Consider the following 26,998-nt stretch of genomic DNA (forward strand, 5'->3'; position numbering starts at 1 on the left):
CAATTATCATTTTATTAAATTAATTTTATTAATTAAAATTAAACAAATATCAAATCAAAATCACATTCTTCGGTATCTAACTCTAATTCCTACCCTCTGTGTTTGATGTTCGCAGGATTCCGATGGCAATTATTAACCGATTTTGATAAGATTTGGTACAACATGTTTTCTTGGTCAAAGGACAAACACGGTTGAATTTGGAAAAAAATGGATCAAAGTTACATATAGCCCCCATATATATGTATCGCCCGATTTCGACAAATTAGACCATACTGCGCTTATTTACTACCCGATTGTCTTCAAATTTAACACAAAGTAATTTTTTATAGCATCCTTAAAGTGTGCAAAATTTCATCAAATTCGGTTCAGATTTAGATATAGCTACCATATATATATGTATCGCCCGATTTTCCCAAATTTGACTATAAACCCCTTACATTTATTTTAGTATGGGCAAGTTTGGGCAGACAAACTTTACAGCACTTAAAAGTATACTTCCTCACGAACAATAATAAGCAAACATTTTCATTAACAATCGTTAACATTTCTAGTTCTATTTCTCGCAAATATACGTATGTGTTACAATTTTCACATATAAACCGCACTTTTGAATCCATAAATTCAAGTTCAAAAACACAAATATTTTGCAAAGTCTTTACATTTTGAACTACTAAACCTCCTCTTAGAATCTACATTTAAAAGTTTTCTTTATTCCTTTTTATTGCGAAAAAAATTAAGCACGAAATTTGTCAATTTTTGTTCGCCTTGATTAAACGCAACTGGCATAAATTTTGGTAAACATTGGCAGCCTTTTTCTCCTGAACAGGGTTGCCAAGTTTTAAATTAACTTTCGATTTTTACTATCCAAGATGTTCTATAGTAATTTCAATTGGAATATCCCATAATTTTTCATTTTGAAAATTTGACTTTTTGCCGCTGTTTTGCGATTTCCGCCCATAGTGCAACGGTCAGGTTAGGTTAGGTTAGGTGGCAGCCGAAATATATCAGACTCACTTAGACTATTCAGTGAAACCACTTAGAGAAGCTTTGAAACACCCAGAAATGTCACCAGCATTACTGAGGTGGGATAATCCACCGCTGAAAAACTTTTTGGTGTTCGGTAAAAGCAGGAATCGAACCCACGACCTTGTGTATGCGAGGCGGGCATGCTAACCATTGCACCACGGTAGCTTCCGGTCAGGTTAATGTATGGTTAAATATTTTACAATTTTATTAGCAAACAATAACAAATAGGAATACAGCATTCGAAGTTGAAGTCGGCGTCTGGCAATATTAAAATTCTTTTAATCGACTACTGATGTTGGCCTAAATCAAATGATTGACTTTTCGTGTTGACCAACAACTTTTAACTAAAAAGTTGACTTTGGATTGAAAGGGAAGTATGATGTAAATATTTTTGTGGCAGCAGCGAGGGAAAGTATAAAGGGTATCCCTTACTTCTTACCTATCAACGATCTTAATGAATAGGTATGTGAGATACCACAAGTGCCCAATTGTATGTTAAGCTCACAGAGAATGCGCCGAGTTCGATCGGCGATTCACATTACGGTGAAACCACTTTTTAGAGAAGTTTGATACACTTGGAAAAGTCAACAGCATTACTGGGAGGAGATAAACCACCGCTGAAAAATGTTTTGGTGTTTGGTCGAAACTGGGATTGAACCCACGACCCTTTGTGTGCAAGACGGTCATGCTAACCATTGCCCCACTGTGGCTCTCGTGTGTGCATAAATTTATGGGTATGGATTTCACAATAATTACCCAGAATTTCTTACAGGTATAACTGCTACTAGAGTGATCAAAAACCGGGGGTCCGATTTTTATCGGTTCAAAACTTACCTCCGACCAAACAATCGTTTAAAAAAAGAGCTATTTAATTTTTTTACCCACTATCATAGAATGGTGACGGTGTATAATAAGTTTGTCATTCCATTTGTGACACACCGAAATATCAGGGAGAAATTCTAAGACGATATAAGCATGTCCGTCTGGTCGTCTATTGTAATCACGCTGCAGTCTTCAATAATGGAGATATCATCCTGAAATTGTATTCTAGGACCATAAAGAGGTGTGTCGAAAATGGTGATTATCGGACCATGTTTTGATATAGCCCCTATATAAACCGATCTCCCGATTTGCGGCCTTGGGCTTATAGAAACCGTAGTTTTTATCCAATTTGCCTGAAATTGGAAATCTAGAGGTATTCTAGGACCATAAAAAGAGTATCGGACCATGTCATCAAAACCCCCTGAAATTTCCAAAGGAAACCATTATAGTGATTCACGGTGGTGAGTATTTAAGATTCGGCCCGGCCGAACTTACTACTGTATATAAAGGGTGATTCTTTTGAGGTTAGGATTTTCATGCATTAGTATTTGACAGATCACGTGGGATTTCAGACATGGTGTCAAAGAGAAAGATGCTCAGTATGCTTTGACATTTCATCATGAATAGACTTACTAACGAGCAACGCTTGCAAATCATTGAATTTTATTACCAAAATCAGTGTTCGGTTCGAAATGTGTTTCGCGCTTTACGTCCGTTTTATGGTCTACATAATCGACCAAGTGAGCAAACAATTAATGCGATTGTGACCAAGTTTCGCACTCAGTTTACTTTATTGGACATTAAACCAACCACACGAATGCGTACAGTGCGTACAGAAGAGAATATTGCGTCTGTTTCTGAGAGTGTTGCTGAAGACCGTGAAATGTCGATTCGTCGCCGTTCGCAGCAATTGGGTTTGTGTTATTCGACCACATGGAAGATTTTACGCAAAGATCTTGGTGTAAAACCGTATAAAATACAGCTCGTGCAAGAACTGAAGCCGAACGATCTGCCACAACGTCGAATTTTCAGTGAATGGGCCCTAGAAAAGTTGGCAGAAAATCCGCTTTTTTATCGACAAATTTTGTTCAGCAATGAGGCTCATTTCTGGTTGAATGGCTACGTAAATAAGCAAAATTGCCGCATTTGGAGTGAAGAGCAACCAGAAGCCGTTCAAGAACTGCCCATGCATCCCGAAAAATGCACTGTTTGGTGTGGTTGGTACGCTGGTGGAATCATTGGACCGTATTTTTTCAAAGATGCTGTTGGACGCAACGTTACGGTGAATGGCGATCGCTATCGTTCGATGCTAACAAACTTTTTGTTGCCAAAAATGGAAGAACTGAACTTGGTTGACATGTGGTTTCAACAAGATGGCGCTACATGCCACACAGCTCGCGATTCTATGGCCATTTTGAGGGAAAACTTCGGAGAACAATTCATCTCAAGAAATGGACCGGTAAGTTGGCCACCAAGATCATGCGATTTGACGCCTTTAGACTATTTTTTGTGGGGCTACGTCAAGTCTAAAGTCTACAGAAATAAGCCAGCAACTATTCCAGCTTTGGAAGACAACATTTCCGAAGAAATTCGGGCTATTCCGGCCGAAATGCTCGAAAAAGTTGCCCAAAATTGGACTTTCCGAATGGACCACCTAAGACGCAGCCGCGGTCAACATTTAAATGAAATTATCTTCAAAAAGTAAATGTCATGGACCAATCTAACGTTTCAAATAAAGAACCGATGAGATTTTGCAAATTTTATGCGTTTTTTTTTAAAAAAAAAGTTATCAAGCTCTTAACAAATCACCCTTTACTTGTTTGCAATAAATTCGCATAATTTAATCTACATCTGCTTTAATGAAATGACGCCGTTTGCCAAAGATTTATCCTATTTATCCCATGGGCAAAATCCTGCTCTCTTTGTTTATTCATACCCGTAGTTATCCTAAGGGACCTTTGGGCCTACGGTTACCCTAATGGGCTCTTTGGGCCCATAATTACCCTTAGGGGACAGTTCCCTCAAAGCATTCGGGCTTGGTGTTCAAACTTAGATTAACTAGTTTGCCTAATGGCGAAACTAACCAGAAGCAACTACCGATCCTGAGAAGACTACCGCACCAGTTTTCAATCAACTACAAATCGACGAATTCAGCATATTTGAACGTCCATAGTTATATACGCATTGAACTTGTGTGAACAAGCCTTCTGTGAGGGACAATCTCATATCAATGAGTATAGTTCAGTTCTAATTAATTTATTTATTTGTGGTAGCAAACATGCAAATATTTTATGTATAGGCATCCTCGGAAGGGTTATAGCTTTACTTCCGCTATTGAGGCATATTGTCTGAAGAAAGTTTATTTAGAATCATTGCATTTTGGTTAACGTGCCGGCCACCAGTCTATAATAGTTGTGATAGTAGCACATCACGAGCACATCGTACCACCAGCGTTGCTGTTACTGGCTCTAAAGATCCAAATTGGCTCTTGTTTGCAGTGCTGGACCTTTTCTGGTTCTGACTTATTTTGGCCCTTTTTAATTTTTCCGGCTCTTTTTGGATAATCTTTAGTTTTTTTACCCTACATCATAGGATGGGGGGTATATTAACTTTGTCATTCCGTTTGTAACACATCGAAATATTGTGGGTCGTGGTGAAATTCTGAGTCGATGAGCATGTCCGTCCGTCCGTCTCTTGAAATCACGCTAACTTCCGAACGAAACAAGCTATCGACTTGAAACTTGGCACAAGTAGTTGTTATTGATGTAGGTCGGATGGTATTGAAATTGGGCCATATCGGACCACTTTTACGTATAGCCCCCATATAAACGGACCCCCAAATGTGGCTTACGAGGCCTCTAAGAGAAACAAATTTCTTTCGATCCGGCTGAAATTTGGTATATGGTGCTAGTATATGGTCTCTAATAACTATGCAAAAATTGGTCCAAATCGGTCCATAATTATATATAGCCCCCGTATAAACCGATCCCCAGATTTGGCTTCCGAAGCCTCTAAGAGAAGCAAATTTCATCCGATCCGGCTGAAATTTGGTACATGGTGCTATTATATGGTCTTTAACAAACATGCAAAAATTGGTTCACATCGGTCCATAATTATATATAGCCCCCATATAAACCGATCCCCAGATTTGACCTCCGGAGCCCCTTGGAAGAGCAAAATTCACCCGATCCGGTTGAAATTTGGTACGTGGTGTTAGTATATGGTCTCTAACAACCATGCAAAAATTGGTCCACACCGGTCTTAATTATATATATAGGTTAGGTTAGGTGGCAGCCCGATGTATCAGACTCACTTAGACTATTCAGTCCGTTGTGATACCACATTGGTGAACTTCTCTCTTATCACTGAGTGCTGCCCGATTCCATGTTAAGCTCAATGACAAGGGACCTCCTTTTTATAGCCGAGTCCGAACGGCGTGAAACCACTTAGAGAAGATTTGAAACCCTCAGAAATGTCACCAGCATTACTGAGGAGGAATAATCCACCGCTGAAAAACTTTTTGGTGTTCGGTCGAAACAGGAATCGAACCCACGACCTTGTGCCTGCAAGGCGGACATGCTAACCGTATGAAAAATAAAGTAAATGATGTACTAAGTTCAGATGTGTCACTTAATTTGGTTGATACCAACTTAAAGGGACGAATTCTGATTTCAAATTTTACTGATAAATGTCGAAAACCTTTTTCTGCATATGAATATTTCAAAAGTTCAGCGATAAATTCTTTTTTATAGGCCATACACATTAGGCTCAAAATCTACTAAAAGTAGATTTGAAATCCCTTTTTTATAAGGGCAATGACATTTGAAATCTGGGTAAAGTGGATTTTGGAAGTGTAATGTGTATGAGGTATTACACTTGAATTAAACTTGTAAATCATTTCAGTTTTTCTTTGCAATATGTGTTCTTGTGTTCCTATGCATTTTTGATACGATTTCTTCCAACAAAATTAATTTTTAAAATTTGGCTCTTTTTGAAAGAAGGCAGCGGCAACGCTGTGCACCACATTCCTATATGTGTTACAAACCAGATAATATGACAAAAATGTAAAATTTTATTTAATTCAATACATCTCAGAAGCCCTTGAATTTCTTTTTATAATCGAATATTTTTCTGAATTACTTTTTGAAATTGAATTTTTCGTTGTCACAGTCCCGTTTATTAAACTTGACCATCGTCGAAATTTTGTCCATTTAAGTGTACCAGCTATAATTTGAACCAGTTTTTTTTTAACAACTGCGAATATTTAATTTCTTTTAGTAAATTTAGAATTGGAAGACATGCAAGGGTAAGAGATTTCTCATATACATACACATCTCGTATCTTATACTACGTCTTAATAGTCAGATTATATGCAATGATGCTGCTGAAGAGGGAATTGCTCACACAGAAACATGTGGAGATTATTGCCCGCCACAATGTGATCCCTGTCAAGTGCCTGCAGAATATCCACCATGTTCGCGCGAAGAATCTTGTGCACTTCCATGCGATTGTGGAGATTATTCCAGTTGCTGTTATCAACAGCCACCACGTACCGCACCGATTCGACCCAATTCAAATATAATCGCTTCGAATGTCCCTATGGAAAAGGATACCATATACAAATGTTCATATATGCAGAATGCTGGAAATTGTTATAGGGCAAAACCTATACTACCCTGCAATAATATCATGACAGTAAAAGAACCCATGGATAAGTGTACCATACAAAAATTATCGTATTTGCCTCATGCATGTATAGCGCGTACCCAAGCAATACGACCTAAAGGAAATGGTCTAAAATTTAATGGCCCTTTGTATGCAGTGTCATCGCAAAAACATGATTTTGTACCCAAAGGATTTTGCCGTCGTCATCCTATTAAACCTTGTCCGGGAATATTGAAATCTTGCGAACCACTTGAGAAATGTACCACCTCGAATTTATCGTATATGCCTGTTGATATATGTCAAAATCCCCCACCAAAACCCATTATCCAGACTTATAATTATCAACGACCCACTGGACCTAGTGAACAATGTACCACTCAAAAACTTAGCTATATGCCTTTATGCTTCCCACCAAAGGAACCAATGCCTTGGGCAGAGAAAATACGTTGTGAACCACCGAAATATGACAATTTGTGCACCACATACAATCTGAGTTATATTCCCAACTGTAATATAAGTCGAATTTCACCAATACTCCCGATTAGTGGACTTAAAATGCTGGGGACCGATAGCAATGATGGTAACACTGTCTATAAATTGAGTTATATTGGCCCAGACGGACAATGTTGCCGCCCAGCTCCTATTATGCCCATAAATGGTTTGGAAATGCCCTCGGGTCCTATGGAAAAATGCACAATCCAAAAATTGTCCTATCAACCGAATTGCATAGCATCCCGAACAACGCCAATAAGGCCAAAAGAGAATTGCATTAAGCCTTCAGGTCCCATGTATTTCATGACCACACAAAAACATGATTTCGTCCTGAAGCCCCAATGTCGTCGTTCAGCCATAAAACCAGTTTCAGCTATTATGCGATCTGCTGGTGCTATGGAGAATTGTACAATAAATAAGCTTTCATATATGCCTATTGATGTTTGCGCAAATCGTCGTCCAACTCCGATATTGCCACGTGCCGGAGTTTGTCGTCCTGAAGGAGCCTTGGAAAAATGCACCACATACAAATTAAGTTATTTACCAAGTTGTATACCAGCCAAAGATCCTAAGCCATGGGCAAACGTTTCCAATTATGTTAAACCCACAGCGCCTATGGAAAAGTGTACCGTACAAAAATTGAGTTATCGCCCACCTGGAACATTTTCAAGATGTGGGGGTAAGTTTGATTGTAAGAAATAAATAAAAGTGCTTAGGTATATAAAAAAAGTTTTATTAGAAAAAGTATAGTCATTATACGGATTGGCGTCTTGAAAAGGACGCCATAAAAGACTGTCTTCAACCATAAAGTGGTTCTCTGAGAAAATCCAATGTCGATGTTGAATAGATTCTATCTCAGTTTAGGTTGTATATCTCCAACAAGTAGTACACCAAATAAGAGGTACATCAATTTTCTATAGAAATACAATTTGACCAACTTTTCTATAGATGTACAATTTTGACAAAATTTTCTATAGAAATAATATTTTGACAAAATTTTATACAGAAATAAAATGATGACAAAATTTTCTATAGAAATAAAATGTTGACAAAATTTTCTATAGAAATATAATTTTGACAACATTTTCTATAGAAATAACATTTTGACAAAATTTTCTATAGAAATAAAATTTTGACAAAATGTTCTATAGAAATAAAATTTTGACAAAATTTTCTATAGAAATAAAATTTTGACAAAATTTTCTATAGAAATAAAATTTTGACAAAATTTTCTATAGAAATAAAATTTTGACAAATTTTTCTATAGAAATAAAATTTTGACAAAATTTTCTATAGAAATAAAATTTTGACAAAATTTTCTATAGAAATAAAATTTTAACAAAATTGTCTATAGAAATAAAATTTTGACAAAATTTTCTATAGCAATAAAAGTTGACAAAATTTTCTATAGAAATAAAATTTTGACAAAATTTTCTATAGAAATAAAATTTTGATAAAATTTTCTATAGAAATAAAATTTTGACAAAATTTTCTATAGAAATAAAATTTTTGACAAAATTTTCGATACAAATAAAATGTTGACAAAATTTTCTATAGAAATAAAATTTTGACAAATTTTCTATAGAAATAAAATTTTGACAAAATTTTCTATACAAATAAAATTCTAACAAAATTTTCTATATAAATAAAATTTTAACAAAATTTTCTATATAAATAAAATTTTAACAAAATTTTCTATAGAAATAAATTTTTAACAAAATTTTCTATAGAAATTAAAATTTGACAAAATTTTCTATAGAATCAAAATTTTTACAAAATTTTCTATACAAATAAAATTTTGACAAAATTTTCTATAGAAATAAAATTTTGACAAAATTTTCTATAGAAATAAAATTTTGACAAAATTTTCTATAGAAATAAAATTTTGACAAAATTTTCTATAGAAATAAAATTTTGACAAAATTTTCTATAGAAATAAAATTTTGACAAAATTTTCTATAGAAATAAAATTTTGACAAAATTTTCTATAGAAATAAAATTTTGACAAAATTTTCTGTAGAAATAAAATTTTGACAAAATTTTCTATAGAAATAAAGTTTTGATAAAATTTTTTTATAGAAACAAAATTTTCTATAGAAATAAAATTTTGTATTTTGACAAAATTCTCTATGGAAATAAAATTTTGAAAATTTTCCTTAAGGAATAAATTTTGACAAAATTTTCTACAGAAATAAAATTTTGAGAAAATTTTCTATAGAAATAAAATTTTGACAAAATTTTCTATAGAAATAAAATGTTGACAAAATTTTCTATAGAAATAAAATTTTGACAAAATTTTCTATAGAAATAAAATTTTGACAAAATTTTCTATAGAAATAAAATTTTAGCAAAATTTTCTATAGAAATAAAATTTTGACAAAATTTTCTATAGAAATAAAATTTTGACAAAATTTTCTATAGAAATAGTTTTGATAAAATTTTCTATAGAAATAAAATTTTGAATTTTGACAAAATTATCTATGGAAATAAAATTTTGAGGAAATTTTCTATAGAAATAAAATTATGACAGAAAACACCGAGCATCATTTCTTTAGGCTTACTTACCTCTATTCAGTCCATTGTGATATGAAACATGTGAATTTCTGTTTTTTTTATCAATAAGTGGTGTTTGGTTTCGTGTCAATATCATTGGATCCAGGCAGCGTTTCGACAAACAGTGATTTGAATTGGTGGCGCTTATTGAAATGTCCAACAGTTCGTTTGAAATGACCAACACCACATGGTGAATTATTAACATTTAACCATCCGCAATAGGGTTTCCAGGGATTCAATCCTTATGGTAAAAGATAAGAGTTAACGTACACAGCATCCCTTTAATTTCTCTGCGCGACTTATCTTCCAAAAATAAAAAAAGAATCCTGCTCACACGCCATTGAAAGTCGCATCTCATTTACGTCTGAAGCACGTGCTTGATTACATTACCAGTCATGTCTAAGTGCGATTTACTAAAATGCTGTGTCTGAAGATGTGAGCAGCAAATATGGCAATCAAATTATTAGAGCCCGCTCCCTGTCCCCAGCTCTGGCTATAAACTAACGCAATGTTTAATCAGCTAAGACCTGACACGGGTAATCGCTTTAGATACCGACCGAAGTATCGACATCCTTTATCAGTTTTTTATTCCACTTTTATTATCATTTCAATATTTTAGGAAATTTTATTTTTGTTTCAAAGGTTCATTTTTATACCTTTCTTTTCAGGATGCCAAAAAAGTGCCGATAAAACATCATATCCTAAAGCAGGCATTTGTACTTAAATCTCTGTCAAAACTTTACCCTGTGGTATAATATAATTGACCTTTTATGTACTCGCCATGTTGTCTTTATGAAAATACTTTGAAATTTGTATTTTGTGGTAAATAAATGTGTTATAAAATTATTTTAATCATTTCTTTTTCTTTCGTTAGAATAACAATGCGATTGATGCCTACATACTAGCTTAAGATTATTATGCCATTTGTATAAGTTGTCGTTTAATACCTTCCCGTCGTTTCTTATCACGTTTCTTCTTCTCTTGGGTGGCCTCATGGAATAAAGCAATACCTTCTCGTTCTTCGATATCGTGTTGTATTAGGGCTAGACTGTGTAAATTCATGCCAATGACATCTCGTAAAGCGCTAACATCACGTTTCAAAGCTTTCACTAACTTTTCCAATAATGGTTTCATATGTTTTGCTCCTGTTATGGGCTTCATATGAACTTTAAATAGAAACATTGTAACTTTGGTTAGCAGCTCAATTTCATCGGACCTTTGAGCCAATACGGCGGGTAGCCTTTCTAAAAGCTCACAGACATTTGAGAAGGGCAAGAGCAGCAAAGATTCTTCCAAATCAGATGCCCTAATGCGAGCCAACGTGGCTAAAATAAAGTCTTGGGGATTTTGAACATTCAATGCTCGCATTAAAGGATGCAATTCCGGCTTTTCATCATCATCCACTTCATATTGTTTGCATATTTCCAAACACTCCAATATTGATTCGGCTGCTTTCTCCGAACCCACAGTTTTTCTAGAAGCCAATTTTAATCCCGGCAATAGGGGAACAGCATGATCTTCGCCTGTAGCCAATTGTTGATTCTCGAGCTCCTCTCGCTCTTCCTCTTGTATATCTTGCAGAACAATGGGTTCACTAGTGCGCTCAAAAAGTCTCAAACAGCGATCCGACCCACAAGATACCACAAACCTTCCATTTGGGCTCACTGCTAAGCTATAGGCTTCACCAATATGTCCTGGCAATGTAATGATTTTGTCAAACGTATCTGCATCCCATTGCTTGAGTTTACCATCTTTGCCGCAAGTGAAGAACATATGTGTATTTGGTATAAATTGTAAACCCATAACCGAATCATCATGGGCAAATAGGGATCTATGACAATCACCAAAGTCTAAACCCCATATTTTCACATTACGATCCGAAGATCCAGTGGCAATAAGTGTAGAATCATAGGAGATATCCATACACAACACAGGAAGTTTGTGGCCATAGAGTGATAGATAAAATTTGAAGGTATCCAAAAAGAATATTTTCACCGTAGAATCTAGTAAACCAACAGCCAAGTATTTCATATTGGGACTAACTTTGACACATAGCACCGTTTCTTCTAACTTTAATGTGTTTTTGTGTAGCAACGATAGCACTTTGCCGTGTTTCATTTTATTTAGATTTTCCTCTTCGTCAACATCCATAGCATTTTCAGGATTATCGATTAATTCGAATGTCCAAATTTTTACTGTGGCGTCACTGCTACCAGTAACACAACCCTTTTGATCAGGCAACAAAGCAATGGACCACAATTCATTATCATGGGCAGAAATTTCTTCCACTATATCTGCAGAGCCAACGTCAACTATAAGAAGTTTGCCCGATTTCAGACCCAATAGAATATATCTATCGCCTGGAACAAATACCGAGCATAATACATAATCTGCAGCAACAGTACGTAGACACTGCATGGAATCTCTATTCCAGAATTTAAACGATTCACCCGAACCGGATCCAATAGCAAGGGAATCAGAACTAAAGCAAACACTTCGAACCTCCGATTGGTGACCTTGGCGATTTATGGATTTGAGTAGCTTAACAGTTTCTTCCTTGGCAGATTTTTGACGTTTGAAACTTGCATCTTGACTGTACAGATGAATTGTATTATTGGCCAAACTCACCAAAACTCTAAGCTCATCATTGGCTCCCAAGAGTATATCTATGGATTTGATCTTTTGTTTTACTTTAATACTTTCCAAACGCTTAATTTCATCTGACAAACTCAATTCCTTATTGCTCTCCACTTTTGCATCATTGTCATTATCTGCTTTGCGAGCTTTTTTCAACCGCTTGGCCAAACGTTTCTTTGCTTCTTCTTCGGAGCATATATAAAAATTTTCAATTAAGTCATTGGTTCCATGACACGATATAACTCTCTCTGAGGCATCTGCTACCAGATTAACACATCTACCTTTGCCAGCTCTTTGTATAACGCCACAATTAGTTATAGAAATTGGACTAATTGTATCCTCATCATCAATTGTTAATCCTTCTACAGCCATTTCAATAGATTGTTCTGGATGCGTTGGATCTCTTGGTTTTAGACGATAAACATTCAATGTAGATTCACCGTTACCAGCCATCATGAGATTACCAACAAAAGCCAAAGCCCACACCTCTGTACGGTTGTCCACAATTGTCTTAAAACAGAACTGGGTCTCCAAATTCCAAAATTTGATTTGAGTATCTTTCGAAGCACTCACAACAATGCTATGTTCATTAAAACGTTCCATAAAATGGGCATCGGTAACAGGAGCATTATGGCCAATCAGACGTTGGCGACCTGCCTGTTCCACAACATCAACCACAACCATTTCACAGTCTAAACTACCACAAACAAGACGTATACCTTGTTCATCATAACGCAATATGGAAATAGCACTTTTATGTAAAGACAGCGAGCAGACTGCCGATTCAGGATTGGTTAAATCGAATATTTCCACAACACCATCGTTGTAGCCCACTGCAATATGCATGCGATCGGGGGAAACTCTTAAAGCGGTAACTTCTTGTTTATCACGACGCAGAGTCAGGACACGCTCACCTAATCTGTAGAAGAAATTTGTTTATAGTTGGCTTGAAATTTAAGGAAAGTTTCAATTATTCCTCTACCTAAGATCCCACAAAATTACATTTTCTGCCGCTGCCGAAACCACATATCTTCCTTCGATTTTATTGTAGATACAAAAATTGATATTTGAACGTCCACTTGTGATGATGTTAAAGCTATCAATAGCTCTATAAGCTAAATATTGTTTCGTTAATCCCATGTTAACTTTTCAATTTAACTCAAATTATTAATTTCTGCGGGATTTCAAACGAGTTACTTTGCACGTGTTACTTTGTTTTTGTTCCGATTGTTTTGAATGTGTGATGAGATGCCACAATATTTCATGCGTACAACTGTCACAGTGTGTCAAAGCGAAGTTTTGTCGATATACACAGAGAAATTTTGTACTTAAAGCTGAGTACTATGTTCAGTTTTCAAGCTGAAAACCAGCTTGTTTTCACGGTTACTTTTTTAAATTAATTAAATTATAAATATAAAATGGTTCACAATCAATTCCTTAGATGTTTTGCATTCATTATTTCACAAGTCTTTATAAAAATATAATCGTCGTCATACAGATTTTTGTACTTTAATTTTTGTGTTTTGGTGAAAAATACGAACATAGTGCTCACCTTAAAATATGGTCATGTACTTCTAGCGTAATGTTTGGTATCCAAATAAGCAACATATTAGCACTTTTGCTAGCACTTTAGAGCAATGTTATCGATTGTTTATATGTTCTCCCATATTGATCCCCATATTCATAAAAGTTAACATAAACTTTAAACCTACTATTACCATACAAATTCCTTCGATAAACCTACAGTAAATTATTATGAATATAGGCATAAATATATGGTGAAACCGTCTTATAGGCTTGCAACAGAAATTTTTGCTAAAGGTCCATACCGGACTTAAGCTGAGTACTATGTTCGTGTTTCAAGCTGAAACTCCATATAAAAAAGATCGTGAAAAACAAGTGGTGAAAATATTTCATATCAGGTACTATGTTCCTTAAAAAGTGAACTATTGACAAATAAGCGACGCCTCAATGAACACAATCTGTACCGCTGGCGGCATCCATACAAATGATAAACGCTTTCGCCTTATTAGTTTGTTAACGAACGTCTGAGCGTCATTTCTTTTTGTTTATTTTCGTTTTGTTACGAAAATAAACAACGTTTCAAATAGTTAAAATGGTAAAACCAGAAAACAAGATACTGTCTTTACAAAATAAACAAAATATTTGTAGAGCTGTGGAAAACAATCCTATAATTTGGAAAAAGACCGAAAAGGATCATAGCAATAGAAATGCAATAAAAAGAGCATGGGAAGTGGTGGCAAATGAAGTTGGTTTAAGTGGTATGGTTTGCAAACATAATTATTTTTTATCCTGCTAATATAAATTTACACTAAGAAAAAGTTTGCCGGAAAGGTTGGAAAAGTGTTGTGGATGCCAAACGATATCGCCATAGAAAGTGTTTGAAGTCAGGAAGCCCCTTCGACATTAATTTAGAAATGGAGACTGAGTACTTAGAAAGTTCGTGCGAGCCGTGGGAGTTACAAGATGAAATTAACTTTTTGGAAGACACATCAACGAAAAGAAGGTAACATTATAATTTCATTTACAAGATCCATATTTAATTTATCGTTTGAATTCCGTTTTTCAGAACCTATTGTTCAGACGAGTTTGACAATGATACGAATTTGGAGCAATCTGAATATAATTCGAATTTGGAGCAGTCGCAAACTTCTTCGTATACATACGTACGTGCTAAGTTTTTTGTAAATAATGTCGTAAAATATAACGCATTTGTTGAAATGTTTTTAAGTTGGATACGTCATCGAGCTCAGCGTCAACTGCGAAAAAACAATATAACACCGAAGTTTTAGCTACAGCTCAACGAATGGAGAAAACCATGTCGAAAATGGTTGAGATGGCAGAAAAAGAAAATAGTCCCCATGTCGGTTTTTTGTCCCATCTAATGGCAATAATGAATAGATTCACGGATGACGATTTGATAGACTTTCAGGGTGAAGTAATGGCATTGGCATATGAAAAGCTACGTAAACGTTGAAAATGTTATATTTTTTATTTTTCGGTTTGATTTCATTTAATTTTTCACACTATATTTATTTTATTTAAATAGCCTTATAACCAAAACTGAAGTACAAAACAACTTCTGCTATTGGGTTTTAAAATGATTTATTAAATTTTAAATATACTTTAAAGTATGGAGTAGTAAGGTATGTGGTACTAATACAATACTTTCATTTTTTACTTTTGCGTTTTTTATTTTTATTTTTCCTTTTATAAAAGTACTGATACACTAAGAGAAATTCTGTGTTATTAATTTAAAAATGATTTATAAAATCAAAATATATGAATTATATGTTATTTTTTGTTGACTTTTAATTGTCCTAACTACAAAAATTCTATATTATTAATTAAAATGATTTATAAAATATAAGTAAACATAAATATATGAATGAATTGAAACTTAAACATTTTATTTATTACAGTGGTTAATAAAATATCTATTAGTTCAAAAAGGCGTATTTTCGCTGCCAAGGGACCGAACCCTCTTCTGAGTTGAAGTAGTCTTTTATTTTTTCACGTACAAGAGATCCGCTTTCGTCGATTCGTCCGGTTGATGTCGGCTCTATGTTTGAATAAAAAAGAGAATCGCCCCTTAAAGCGTTTCGAAATGTTCCACTAAATATTTCACCTGATATGCTTTCTCTATCGACATAGTTCTGTGGGCAATATTTCTCCCTTCTTGTGCGTAACATGAAGTTGTGGAGATACATGCACGTTTTTATAATATTTTTTCCTCTGTCAGGCCCGCAAAGCATAGTTTTCGATAAACAATAAAATTTTGAACACATGATTCCGAAAGCGTTTTCAACACAGCGTCTTGCCCTACTGAGTCTATAATTAAAAATTCGTTTTGAATCGTCTAAAGCGGTATTCTTCGTTGGTTTATACGGCTTCATTATTCGGCGACGCAATGGAAAAGCATCATCAGCTACAAAGACGTGCGGAATGGAACCATCAACACATTCTGGAAATGGAAGTCGATTTTCCATTATCGCTTTGCCAAGGGTACATTTACTAAAAATTGCAGAGTCTCCTTCCGATCCATAAGCACCAACGTCAAAGTATGTAAACTCATAGTCACCGTTGGCAACTGCCATTATTACTATACTAAAAAACCCCTGAAAAGGCATTTTGAAAAAAAAAAAACATTATTACAGAGCTTTGTAATAAAAATTATTATTTTTTTTTAATATTTTTGTTTATATTCGAAAGATCTTCAAACTATTCCAATGAAGCAGCACAATGTATATATGAATTACATTCAAATTGGGATAAGCTATATTTAAATATTAATATTAGCTTACACAGACTGCGAAACGACCCTTGTGATTCCGATTGGACAAGTACTCGCTTCTAGTGCTCCTTACCGAGTACTGAGCTTTTGCAAGAATTGTCATGGTTAAAAATTGGTGAACTCCTAAACAGGCAGAAGCCATCATGGGGATTTGAATTTTTCTTTGTTGACCAAAAAAAATTTGATTCCTGTTCTCATACTGCTGGGAGTTGAACATTGAATTTAATGGTTCATGGCTGTATTCAATGACTTCATAGGATACATTACTATCACTATTTCCCTGCGAAACAAGTTCCCTTGGATTATCCAATAGACCAAATAGAGCATCTCCTGCCATGAACTCCTCATTTTGGCTTGAGGAAGGTAGATCGCTAAGTTTACTTTTACTTCCCTGGAGAAAAAGAAAATTAGAATTTTTAAATTATCATAATTTGTATTTGCATCTCACATTGTGATTGAGACAATCCATATTTTTCGGAACATCCATTTTGTTCATGGCAATAATTGGGTCGACATTTGGATCGTCATTTTCATCCTTGCTCGTAAGTTTTTTTGTTGTAAGATGTTTCCTTTGAGCAGTTGCAATTGAATTGCCCCATTTGATTTCATCTGCCTGAAAATGAAAGTAGAAAATTAATTAAATTGTGCAATCATACAAACAAAGGGATTGTAAATGGGTATATTTGTCTTACGTTTGCAAGTTCTGAAGGCTCAATTATTTCTAATGGTTTCTTCGCGGTTATTGGCCAATTTTGGTCAATGGTTTTGATGCGTATATCAAGGCAATACAAAGTGAGTTCGCTAAATACTCCAATCCATGTTTGACGAAGATAATACATTAACTCCCTGATGCTTTCTCTAACCTGAAATGAGTGTCCGTTAATTTATTATACATATTTAAGACTTCTCATATATACCTTTTCGAAAACTCCAACGAAGATTTCAACAAGATATGTTTCAAACATTTGCGCATAAAGCTTGCTCTTGTCATTCTTAACTATGGAATCCATTACATACATCGTTGGAAGAAGTATATCTTGAGATACTCTTAACAAATAAGTCTTAAATGTTTTTATAATAGTGGATGCGTATTTTATGTTGTTCAAAGCAACCGTCGTTATTTTATTAATTAAATAGTTGTTGTTTCTATCTAGCTCCAACAAGCTAGAAAGAAACAATTGTTTCACTTTTATTTCCTCCATTTGTATGGACGGAAATTTTGCGGATTTTGTATTATTTTGTGCAAAAAATTTGTTTCAACGAACTGGCGAATATATGCAAAAATAAACAATATTGACAGATGCAAGTGCTGCCAATGGGATTTCTTTTAAAAAACGCCCATTCGTTATATTTGGGCTGAAATTTCTATACCTCAAGTTGACAACACTCTATCCGTTTTCAGCTTGAAAGAATGGTTTGTGAAAAATGTTCATGCTGAACGAACATAGTACCCACCTTTAAGCTGAGTACTATGTTCAGTTTTCAAGCTGAAAACCAGCTTGTTTTCACGGTTACTTTTTTTAATTAACTAATTTAGAAATATAAAATTATTTGCAATCAATTCCTTGGATCTTTTCCATCCATTATTTGGCAAGACTCGATCAAAATATAATCGTCTTCATAAATATATTTGTAGTTTTAACTTAATGTTTTGGTGAAAAAACCGAACATAGTACTCACCTTTAGGAAATAAATTGGATGTTTTGGTGAAAAGTCGGTATTGAATTCGCATAAGCCATACATTGACACTTTTGCCAGTGACATTTTAGTGACGGCGATTTAATTGATTGTTTACATGTTCTCCCATAAGATATATCCCTGCCAGCATTTCAAAGTTCCATTTCATCCTCATCGCTACCACAGACTCGTAAATGTCACCACAACCATCGCGAACTGTGATGGGGGAAGCATATCAAAAAGTACAAAATGTACATGAAAGTATTTTGCCATCACTACTGTTAGAAGAGCCATTTTATTTTTTGTGAAACGCCAAGCGCAACCAGCTTGTTATATTTTATTTTAATAAAAACGAAAATAAAGTTCTGAAAACACAGATATTACGCTTAAAATTGTGAAAGGTATATGGTGAACAATTTTCGACTTTCCAAATAGAATAAAGTGATCGTTTTTCAAATATTTTTCCAGGCACGCTGTCTCCATCGAAAATAAACAAACTGGCTGATAGACGCTGCAACATGTAACTTGCTACTTAAAACTCAACATCATTCTTTTATTAATGCAAAAAATTATGTTAAATGTGATGAGATAAACCGAAAAATGTTATATTTATAAGAAATTATAAATGTTTAATCAAATCAATAAACATCTACACATTCGTGTTTTACTTGACCACAATGATTCTTCTACAATTACCTTAAAATGCACTTTTTGTGATAGTTTGCAGGGGTTCTTATTGGCGTCCTTTGAAATTGATCTAAATAGGCACCTAATAATTGCACTGATGAGAAACTTTTTCGTAGTAACTTGGCGTGGTACAACTTCTCAATAGTGACGACGCTTTTCCGACGAGTTTTTGATGTCGTATATGATTGTTTTCGACGTAGTGGGGATTCTCAGAAGCGCCCCCAAATTCAAAAAATGTTGGCAGGGATATTGTAAGATGGACTTATCGATATGCAGCAGTAATTTGCGCTAGAGGTGCATTGGATGTCGGTACTAAATTCGCATTACAGCGAGAAAATAATATTTGTTTCACTCTAACGAAAGTTACAATTGCTTACCAGTAAAGGTGGGTATTAAGTTCGAGTTTAGCCGCTAAAATCGTCATTTTTTCAAGATTATTTTTCTCTAGTAATGTATTTTAAAGAATATAAAAATGTAAAAAATGATTTGGGGTATTCCCCATCAAGTTTTGATAAAATTCAAAGCAAAAATGTATAATTTTATACAGTTTTCACTAATAAAAATTTGATTTTAGCGGCTAAACACTAAACTTAATACCCACCTTAAATAATTTTTAATAGTCGATAACATGGCTTCACGAAGCTTTCGCTATGTATTTGTTATATCCCTGCCAGCATTTCAATGTTCCATTTCATCCTCATCGCTACCACAGACTCGTAAGTGACACTGCAACAATCGCCAACTTTGATAGTATTTTGCCATCACTATTCGCACGCGTTGTTATCGATTATTTACATTTTGTATTACTGAATTATTTTTTTCGTAACCACCCTGTTAACATCATTCCAGTTACTGTCATGCGCATTAATCCTAGCATACTTTTAGGAGTTTAAATTTCAACAAACAGCATCCATACCCTCATTAAAAACGGAATATATTATTCTAGCTTTAATAGTAATTTATAGGTATAAATCACTGTAATATTTAATAAAATGGCTGAATATCAAAATGTGCCTGCAGCTGGAGGTATGTATTTCAAATATGTATATTCAAATTTAAATAAGATGAAAATCATATCTTTTCTATTCTCGTTGTGATTGATTTTCTTATCCTTTTTTTTCTAAATAAACAAAAAAGATGATTTAAACACAGAATCTGTGGAAGTATTACGTGAACGCTTAAATACCATGAAACGATTGATGGCCGAAAGAACTGCCCAACAACAAGATAATCCTGCTAGCACAGAAGAAATTTGGTCCACTACTAGGCGTCATACATCAACTGGAATCATTGATGGTAATTTTCTCAGTATGGCTTTTGGCGGTGCTTTATTAGTTATAGTTTCAGTATCGGTATATGCTTTTTACAATTTGTATCATGCCATTCTAAAGAAATTTCCCTCGAAACACGAAGAGTTGTAAATTAATAAAAATGCGTATTTAGTACAAAAAAAACTTTGTCAACTTATATTTCGTAAAGGTGTTCCTAGGATATTACACCCAAAGAAATTTGTTAGTAGACACGACAGAAAATTCAATAAAATAGTAGTCAACTGATAAAGGGGAAAATTAAAATGAAAGCTATAAAGAAATAAAAAGAAGAAAGGGGTTAAATTTACATGTCGAATATCTTTTTACTATTTTTATTTCATCACACTGTGCGACGTACGATATTAAGCTCTATGGCTATTTGTAGGATTATTAATGCTGATACTCCCTGCTCGGAAATAATATTTTGGATTATAATAAATTGCAAAAAGTATGAAACCTTCTAGGAATTACCGATTCTTTTTCATTGATCTAAACGACAAATAAAAATTCGTTTGTTGGATCATTTATTTAGTTATGAGCGAATCTTATCCAAAGGAGATTTAATTGATAATAAGAAATTTCGATTATTGATATCAAAAATTAGCCATAAAGCTTCTTATGGATAGACAGGGTGAAATGAGCTGAAAAGACGGTTACGTCCAATAGAAGATATTACTGCCCAAACATTAAGTCGACAGAATGATTTTGAATAATCGGAAATTTAAATTGAAATCTATAAAAAAAACAATAACTGGACCATTCGGAGAGTGAAATTGCCTAAGAGGTCACATTTGAACAAATAGAAAGTGCAGGTTAGAGCTCGACTAAATAAATCGTCTTCGGTCAATAGTCGTTTATCGGTCTTTGATTTACTTGGTTTTGCTTCCACATACGTCAAGATTATAAATCTTATAATTATAGTAGGTGGATATTAGTGATAGAAATATGAGAAATATAATCATATATAATTTTTATATAATTTATTTTATAATTTTTATGAATAAATCAAAATAAATAAAAAGTATTAAAATGATTTAAATTAAAACAGTTAAGGTGGGTATTAAGTTCGTGTTTAGGTTAGATTAGGTAACAGCCCGATGTATCAGGCTCACTTAGACTATTCAGTCCATTGTGATACCACATTGGTGAACTTCTCACGTATCACTGAGTGCTGCCCGATTCCAAGTTAAGTTCAATGACAAGGGACCTCCTTTTTATTACCGAATCCGAACGTTCCACATTGCAGTGAAACCACTTGGAGGAGCTTTGAAAACCTCATAAATGCCACCAGCATTACTGAGGTGGGATAATCCACCGCTGAAAAACTTTTTGGTGTTCGGTCGAAGCAGGAATCGAATCCACGACCTTGAGTATGCAAGGCGGGCATGCTAACCATTGCACCACGATGGCTCCCTTAAGTTCGAGTTTAGAAAAAAAATCACAAATTTTTCACGTTTACTTTTCTCTAATAATAATCCATTATAAATAATACAACCTTTGTGAAAAGTTGCTTTGGGGTATTCCCCATCAAGTTTTAATAAAATTTACATCAAAGAGATATAATTTTATATTGTTTTTACTGATTTGTTTTCGATTTTAGCGGCTAAACTCGAACTTAATACCCACATTTACAGTGAAATTTAAATTTAATCCTTCGGCATGATGGGGCGGATTAACCGCAGTCGAAGAATTCCATAATGTTTTTAGTACAAAATTAACAAATTTTTTTCATTAAAATTTTAATTGAATTTGAAAAAAACCATTAAAATTTAAATTGTCTTTGAGGCTAAGACCCCATGCCAAATTTGAAGACTTCGGACTTTCCATAATGTTTTTAGTACAAAAAAAATTAACAATATTTTTTCAATTAAAATTTTAATTGAATTTGAAAAAAATCCATTAAATCCATTAAAATTTAAATTGTCCATTAAAATTTAAATTGTCTTTGAGCCTAAGTAAGACCCCATTCCAAATTTGAGGACATTCAGACTTAAACGAAAATACATCAACGGACAACGCTAAATCGACTCAGAATTTAATTCTGAGACTATCGGTATACTAAACCCTGTACCCTGTAACACAGTATATATATTCTAAATTAGTCGGTAATTCGACTTCGGATTCCGCCAAAACAAATTCGCTTCATTCAAGTTGTAGTGCAGTTCCATTAAGACCACCGCGTTACAAGTCTGTGAAAACGATAGCCAAAAAACACCATCGTACTTGAGCGCCACATCTGGTTTCTTATCTCAGATTTTAAAAATATTCTAGCTGGGGAAAAAAATGAAACCTTTAGGCATTCATTAGACAGTTCTCCTTAGCAGATGATTCTGAAAAACCTCCATTAAAAATACACTTAATTTTAAGTTTAGGGCTTTCTTTATTTTCGTTTTTGAAGTATTTCTGTATAAATATGAAAAAAAAATCACAATTTGTAAACGACTTTTGTTCTCTGTTTGATTATGATGAAAATTAAGTTACGTTTTCACATTATAATTCTAATTTAATCTATTGACATCTGCTGTTGCTTGCATTTTATAAAGAGCAAACACAAAAAATGGGCACACATCAATCAAATAATTACATTTTCATAAAATCATCAACATAGTCGCATATAGAATCAGCAAATTACGAGTGCAAAAATAACCAGGAATTACGGAAATAAAAGATTAATAGATATCAGAACAAAAAAAAAACACTTTTACAATATTTTCAAATTCTATATACAAACATTTTATAAATGATAATTTGTAAAATAATAACACTTAATACATTTCTATAGCAATTGTGAAAATTGTGACTCGCTTAGGGTTTTCATTTTTCCGAGTAGAGTATATATAAATGATAATAGACAATAGGATAATTTGTTGTTGTTTTACTAAAAAATATTCAAAAAAAATACTCATTGAAGTTTTATAGTTAGTGTTGAAGTTACTATTCTATATTTTGCAATTCCAAGTGTGGGTTTATTGTATAGGTAACAAAATCATTCTTTGAGAAGTACTGTATTTTAAACAGGGCATAAGAATTATTTTTCTCCGGTTTAGTTTGTTTTGCATACAATACCAAAAAAAATAGATATATATCTTATAGAAAAATTGTTATTATGTTTTGATTTAATCTCTATACTAGATTTCTGTAGAATAAAAAAAGAACAGAGGAATTATATATGAGTGTATACTGTAAATTATTTATAAATTTAAGGCATTGGGATATTGGATGGCACATATTCAAGGAAGTTTGCGGGAAATTGTCCTTGTCTGCCATTAACTTCACCATATAACCAGTCTTCATTGATTCTATATAATATGGTAACCATATCGTTTTCCTAGACAAGCAATGAAAAACGGAAATATTTCAGTGAATTATTGTATATGTATTGTCGAGGGCTATATACTTACTTTTAGATCTAAATCACCATCAACCTCAGCTGGAAAATTATATAGCGATCTAACAGTCAAATCATTATTTGTAATTGTTGATGTTGGATATGTTTTCGATGTGGAACTATAATTCGTCGTTGAGGGCTGATGATTGTTGCTTATATTTCTGTTAGAACTTGATGAAAGTGGCACTTTGATTTCAATATAATTTGCTGGGAAAATGCCCTCACAGCCTGAACGAGTACGTCCCTTGAACCATGTATCACTTGCTTTTTCTAACAAATAAATCTTTTCATTTTCCTGCAAAGATATGTCAAAGAAATAAAGTTTTAAAAATAATCATAATACGGTTTTTGTATTAAGGAAATACTGTAAAAATTAAGGATAGGTTTAGTAATTAAAAAATAGTCCTAAAACTAGATGTTTTAAAAAATTTTGGTGATTTTGTCAAGGTTTGCGAGAATAGAAATACAATCTACTACCTACCATTTCGAAGATTCTGTACTCTTAAATCATAGGCTTAGGCTATAATAAACTCGTCTTTTTTTTGTAACACATCTAACTAACAACATCCGACTAAATCCTGTTTGGGAAAAGGATAATTTACATATTTACTACCCAAGTATTCTGTAAAATAATTTCTGAGCAGTCAGACGAATATAAAATTACTTATCTTTTGCATTTCTCACAGACTTAGGTAGGGATGAGTGCTCAAAATTCAAAATAGAAGTTAAAAACTGAACCCACTTTCTAAGCGTGGATGACATAGGTTAATTTTTTGATACAACCCCCATATAAATAGATTTCTATAAACGTTAGCATTTGGATTGTGGTTTTCCATTAAATAAAGCTATCAATAAATTTAATATTGATAGAATCATATCATATTTTTCATATCAATCATATTTTTCAGAATATGAAAATTTGATTTATCTTTTTTTCGAAACTTGATAACATGGTCTTTGGCAAAAGTCTACTTTTCGACTACTGGGCTTTGGCAAAAGTCGACTTTCAACATTTTCATAAAGTCGATTTCTTGAATTCTTTAAATTTTGAAAAAGAAGACTTTTGATGATGTCTGCAAAGTTGATTTGACGATAAAAATCTTTGGACTTTTTGATGAATTTTCGGCATTAAAAGAGCTATATATTACCCTTTCAATATATAGACGATTTTTTCCTCAACGTCGATTTTGGTCACTAAATAAGATAAGATCGATTTGACCAACATCAAAATACGATATGCCTCAATGTAAAAAAATCAAATGTGGATTAGTAAATTTCTAATATTACAAAAAATCGACTTTAATTTTTGGTTTACAAAACTTGACTAGTCAATGTTTTTGGCCCAGTCCCTAGTATGTCCGCGGTAGTCAGGCAACATTTTTTTGTAGGTTTTTAGGTTAGCTTCAAGTGACAGCTTGCTTTTATGGGAGCTTTCGCTAATAACAGGTTGGCTGATAAGTCCCCGGTCTAACAAAGAAAAACACATTTTTTTGTCAAAATTCGTTTTTATTATTCAACATAGTTCCCTTCAAGAGCGATACATCGATTATAACGACCTTCCAATTTTTGATACCATTTTGGTAGTACTCCTTCGGCCTTGCCTCAAAATAGGACTCAGATTCGGCGATCACCTCTTCATTGCAGCCAAACTTTTTCCCTGCGAGCATCCTTTTGAGGTTTGAGAACAAGAAAAAGTCGCTGGGGCCAGATCTGGAGAATACGGTGGGTGGGGAAGGAATTCGAAGCCCAATTCATGAATTTTTGCCATCGTTCTCAATGACTTGTGGCACGGTGCGTTGCCTTGGTGGAACAACACTTTTTTCTTCTTTATATGGGGCCGTTTTGCCGCGATTTCGACCTTCGAACGATCCAATAACGCCATTAATAGTCACTGTTGATGGTTTTTCCCTTCTCAAGATAATCGATAAAAATTATTCCATGCGCATCCCAAAAAACAGAGGCCATTACTTTGCCAGCAGACTTTTGAGTCTTTCCACGCCTCGGAGACGATTCACCGGTCGCTGTCTACTCAGGCGACTGTCGATTGGACTCAGGAGTGTAGTGATGGAGCCATTTTTCATCCATTGTTACATATCGACGGAAAAACTCGGGTGTATTACGAGTTAACAGCTGCAAACACCGCTCAGAATCATCAACACGTTGTTGTTTTTGCTCAAATGTGAGCTCGCGCGGCATCCATTTTGCACAGAGCTTCCGCATATCCAAATATTGATGAATGATATGACCAACACGTTCCTTTGATATCTTTAAGGCCTCTGCTATCTCGATCAAATTCATTTTACGGTCATTCAAAATCATTTTGTGGATTTTTTTGATGTTTTCGTCGGTAACAACCTCTTTTTTGATGTTTTCGTCGGTAACAACCTCTTTCGTCCTCCGTGCTCATTTCAACACGCTTGAATTTTGCATACCAATCAATTTTTGTTGATTTCCCTGGGGCAGAGTCCGGAAACTCATTCAAGCCTAGTTTTTGCTTCCACCGTATTTTTCCCCTTCAGAAAACAGTATTTTATCAAAACACGAAATTCCTTTTTTTCATTTTTTCACAATAACAAAAGTTGCTTCACAAAACACGCTCTATCTCACAAACTAATTGACTTACAGACGCCAAATTTTGACACGAATCATTTGAAGGTTGGTACTATATAAAAATAATATGCATTTAATACTAGCGACGACATCTATGTGTCAGACCGGGGACTTATCAGCCAACCTGTTTGAGTTATTGAAATGAAATTGTGCATAAAGTCTTTCGAAAGTAGGCTTACCACAATGAAAATTTTACTGAAGAGAACTTCTTCCCAGCAAAAAATTACCCATTCCATTGGAAGCCTATCTGAATATAATTACTTCCAAAACACCTTGCCAATTATCGGTCTTGGAGCTAAATAACCTTCAAAATGTATTATTCAATTTAATTTTCCTAATTTCGCTTCTAAGAGAAGAAAAATTGCAGATTATGTTATTTTCCATTATGAATCGCGATGAAGGGAATTACCTCCTTCTGTGGTATAAAAGAATACGTTATGGAAGTCTCATTATTATACAGTGCTACAAAATTTCATTAATTCCTTACTGTATTCCCATTTTGGAAAATTTTTTGTTTGGACGTAACGAAATTTGGTGGTGTAAAGTTGTGGAAAATTGTTTAATATCGCCTGGAGTATTTTGGAAAGGAAGGTTGGCACTGAAAAAAATACTCGTACCAGTGTGTCGATCACCTCAAGACGACGCTTCACAGAGAATAGACCAAAATACCGCATAGCCACTTTCAGGCAGCGTGTGATGGCTTTTTCTACCGTTTGAAAGCCATAATTCGTACCAAAGACAACTAATTCGAGCAAATCTAAACCGATTTTAAATTCGATGTTATTTCCAACATTCTTTCTTTTGAACAATAAAATT

General features: G+C 34.0%; 6 protein-coding genes across 8 annotated transcripts in view; 3 read left to right on the forward strand and 3 right to left on the reverse strand.

Annotated features, from left to right (window-relative positions):
• The first annotated feature begins 5,932 nt into the window (after positions 1-5,932).
• Positions 5,933-10,410, forward strand: LOC142220982 (uncharacterized). The gene is made up of 3 exons (XM_075290443.1): positions 5,933-6,154; positions 6,210-7,684; positions 10,227-10,410. The coding sequence occupies exons 1-3, from the start codon at positions 6,147-6,149 to the stop codon at positions 10,280-10,282; spliced, it is 1,539 nt and encodes a 512-aa protein (XP_075146558.1). The 5' UTR covers positions 5,933-6,146; the 3' UTR covers positions 10,283-10,410.
• On the reverse strand, positions 10,368-13,432 carry LOC142220981 (WD repeat-containing protein 3). The gene is made up of 2 exons (XM_075290442.1): positions 13,178-13,432; positions 10,368-13,114 (listed from the first exon to the last, which is right to left on the reverse strand). Exons 1-2 carry the CDS (start codon positions 13,333-13,335, stop codon positions 10,474-10,476), a joined length of 2,799 nt encoding a protein of 932 aa, XP_075146557.1. The 5' UTR covers positions 13,336-13,432; the 3' UTR covers positions 10,368-10,473.
• Positions 13,433-14,194: 762 nt separating this feature from the next.
• Positions 14,195-15,311, forward strand: LOC142220984 (uncharacterized). Its single transcript, XM_075290444.1, has 4 exons — positions 14,195-14,477; positions 14,533-14,722; positions 14,786-14,882; positions 14,948-15,311. The coding sequence occupies exons 1-4, from the start codon at positions 14,312-14,314 to the stop codon at positions 15,191-15,193; spliced, it is 699 nt and encodes a 232-aa protein (XP_075146559.1). The 5' UTR covers positions 14,195-14,311; the 3' UTR covers positions 15,194-15,311.
• Positions 15,312-16,491: 1,180 nt separating this feature from the next.
• On the reverse strand, positions 16,492-17,754 carry LOC142220985 (uncharacterized). Its single transcript, XM_075290445.1, has 4 exons — positions 17,428-17,754; positions 17,203-17,373; positions 16,959-17,123; positions 16,492-16,901 (listed from the first exon to the last, which is right to left on the reverse strand). The coding sequence occupies exons 1-4, from the start codon at positions 17,710-17,712 to the stop codon at positions 16,512-16,514; spliced, it is 1,011 nt and encodes a 336-aa protein (XP_075146560.1). The 5' UTR covers positions 17,713-17,754; the 3' UTR covers positions 16,492-16,511.
• A 1,980-nt stretch (positions 17,755-19,734) lies between these two features.
• Positions 19,735-20,328, forward strand: LOC142238645 (uncharacterized). Its single transcript, XM_075310345.1, has 2 exons — positions 19,735-19,900; positions 20,012-20,328. Exons 1-2 carry the CDS (start codon positions 19,867-19,869, stop codon positions 20,293-20,295), a joined length of 318 nt encoding a protein of 105 aa, XP_075166460.1. The 5' UTR covers positions 19,735-19,866; the 3' UTR covers positions 20,296-20,328.
• Positions 20,329-22,544: 2,216 nt separating this feature from the next.
• Positions 22,545-26,998, reverse strand: part of l(3)05822 (SH3 domain-containing lethal (3) 05822) — a 48,164-nt gene continuing 43,710 nt past the window's right edge. For all 3 annotated transcript variants that reach the window (XM_075290452.1, XM_075290450.1, XM_075290451.1), the window contains 2 exons: positions 23,586-23,867; positions 22,545-23,512 (listed from right to left, as the gene is read on the reverse strand). In XM_075290452.1, the coding sequence (XP_075146567.1) occupies positions 23,384-23,512; positions 23,586-23,867 (411 nt within the window). In that variant the 3' untranslated portion in view covers positions 22,545-23,383. The remainder of the gene's footprint in view (positions 23,513-23,585; positions 23,868-26,998) is intronic.

This window comes from Haematobia irritans, chromosome 1, assembly GCF_050003625.1.
Source record: "Haematobia irritans isolate KBUSLIRL chromosome 1, ASM5000362v1, whole genome shotgun sequence".
Taxonomy (NCBI): domain Eukaryota; kingdom Metazoa; phylum Arthropoda; class Insecta; order Diptera; family Muscidae; genus Haematobia; species Haematobia irritans.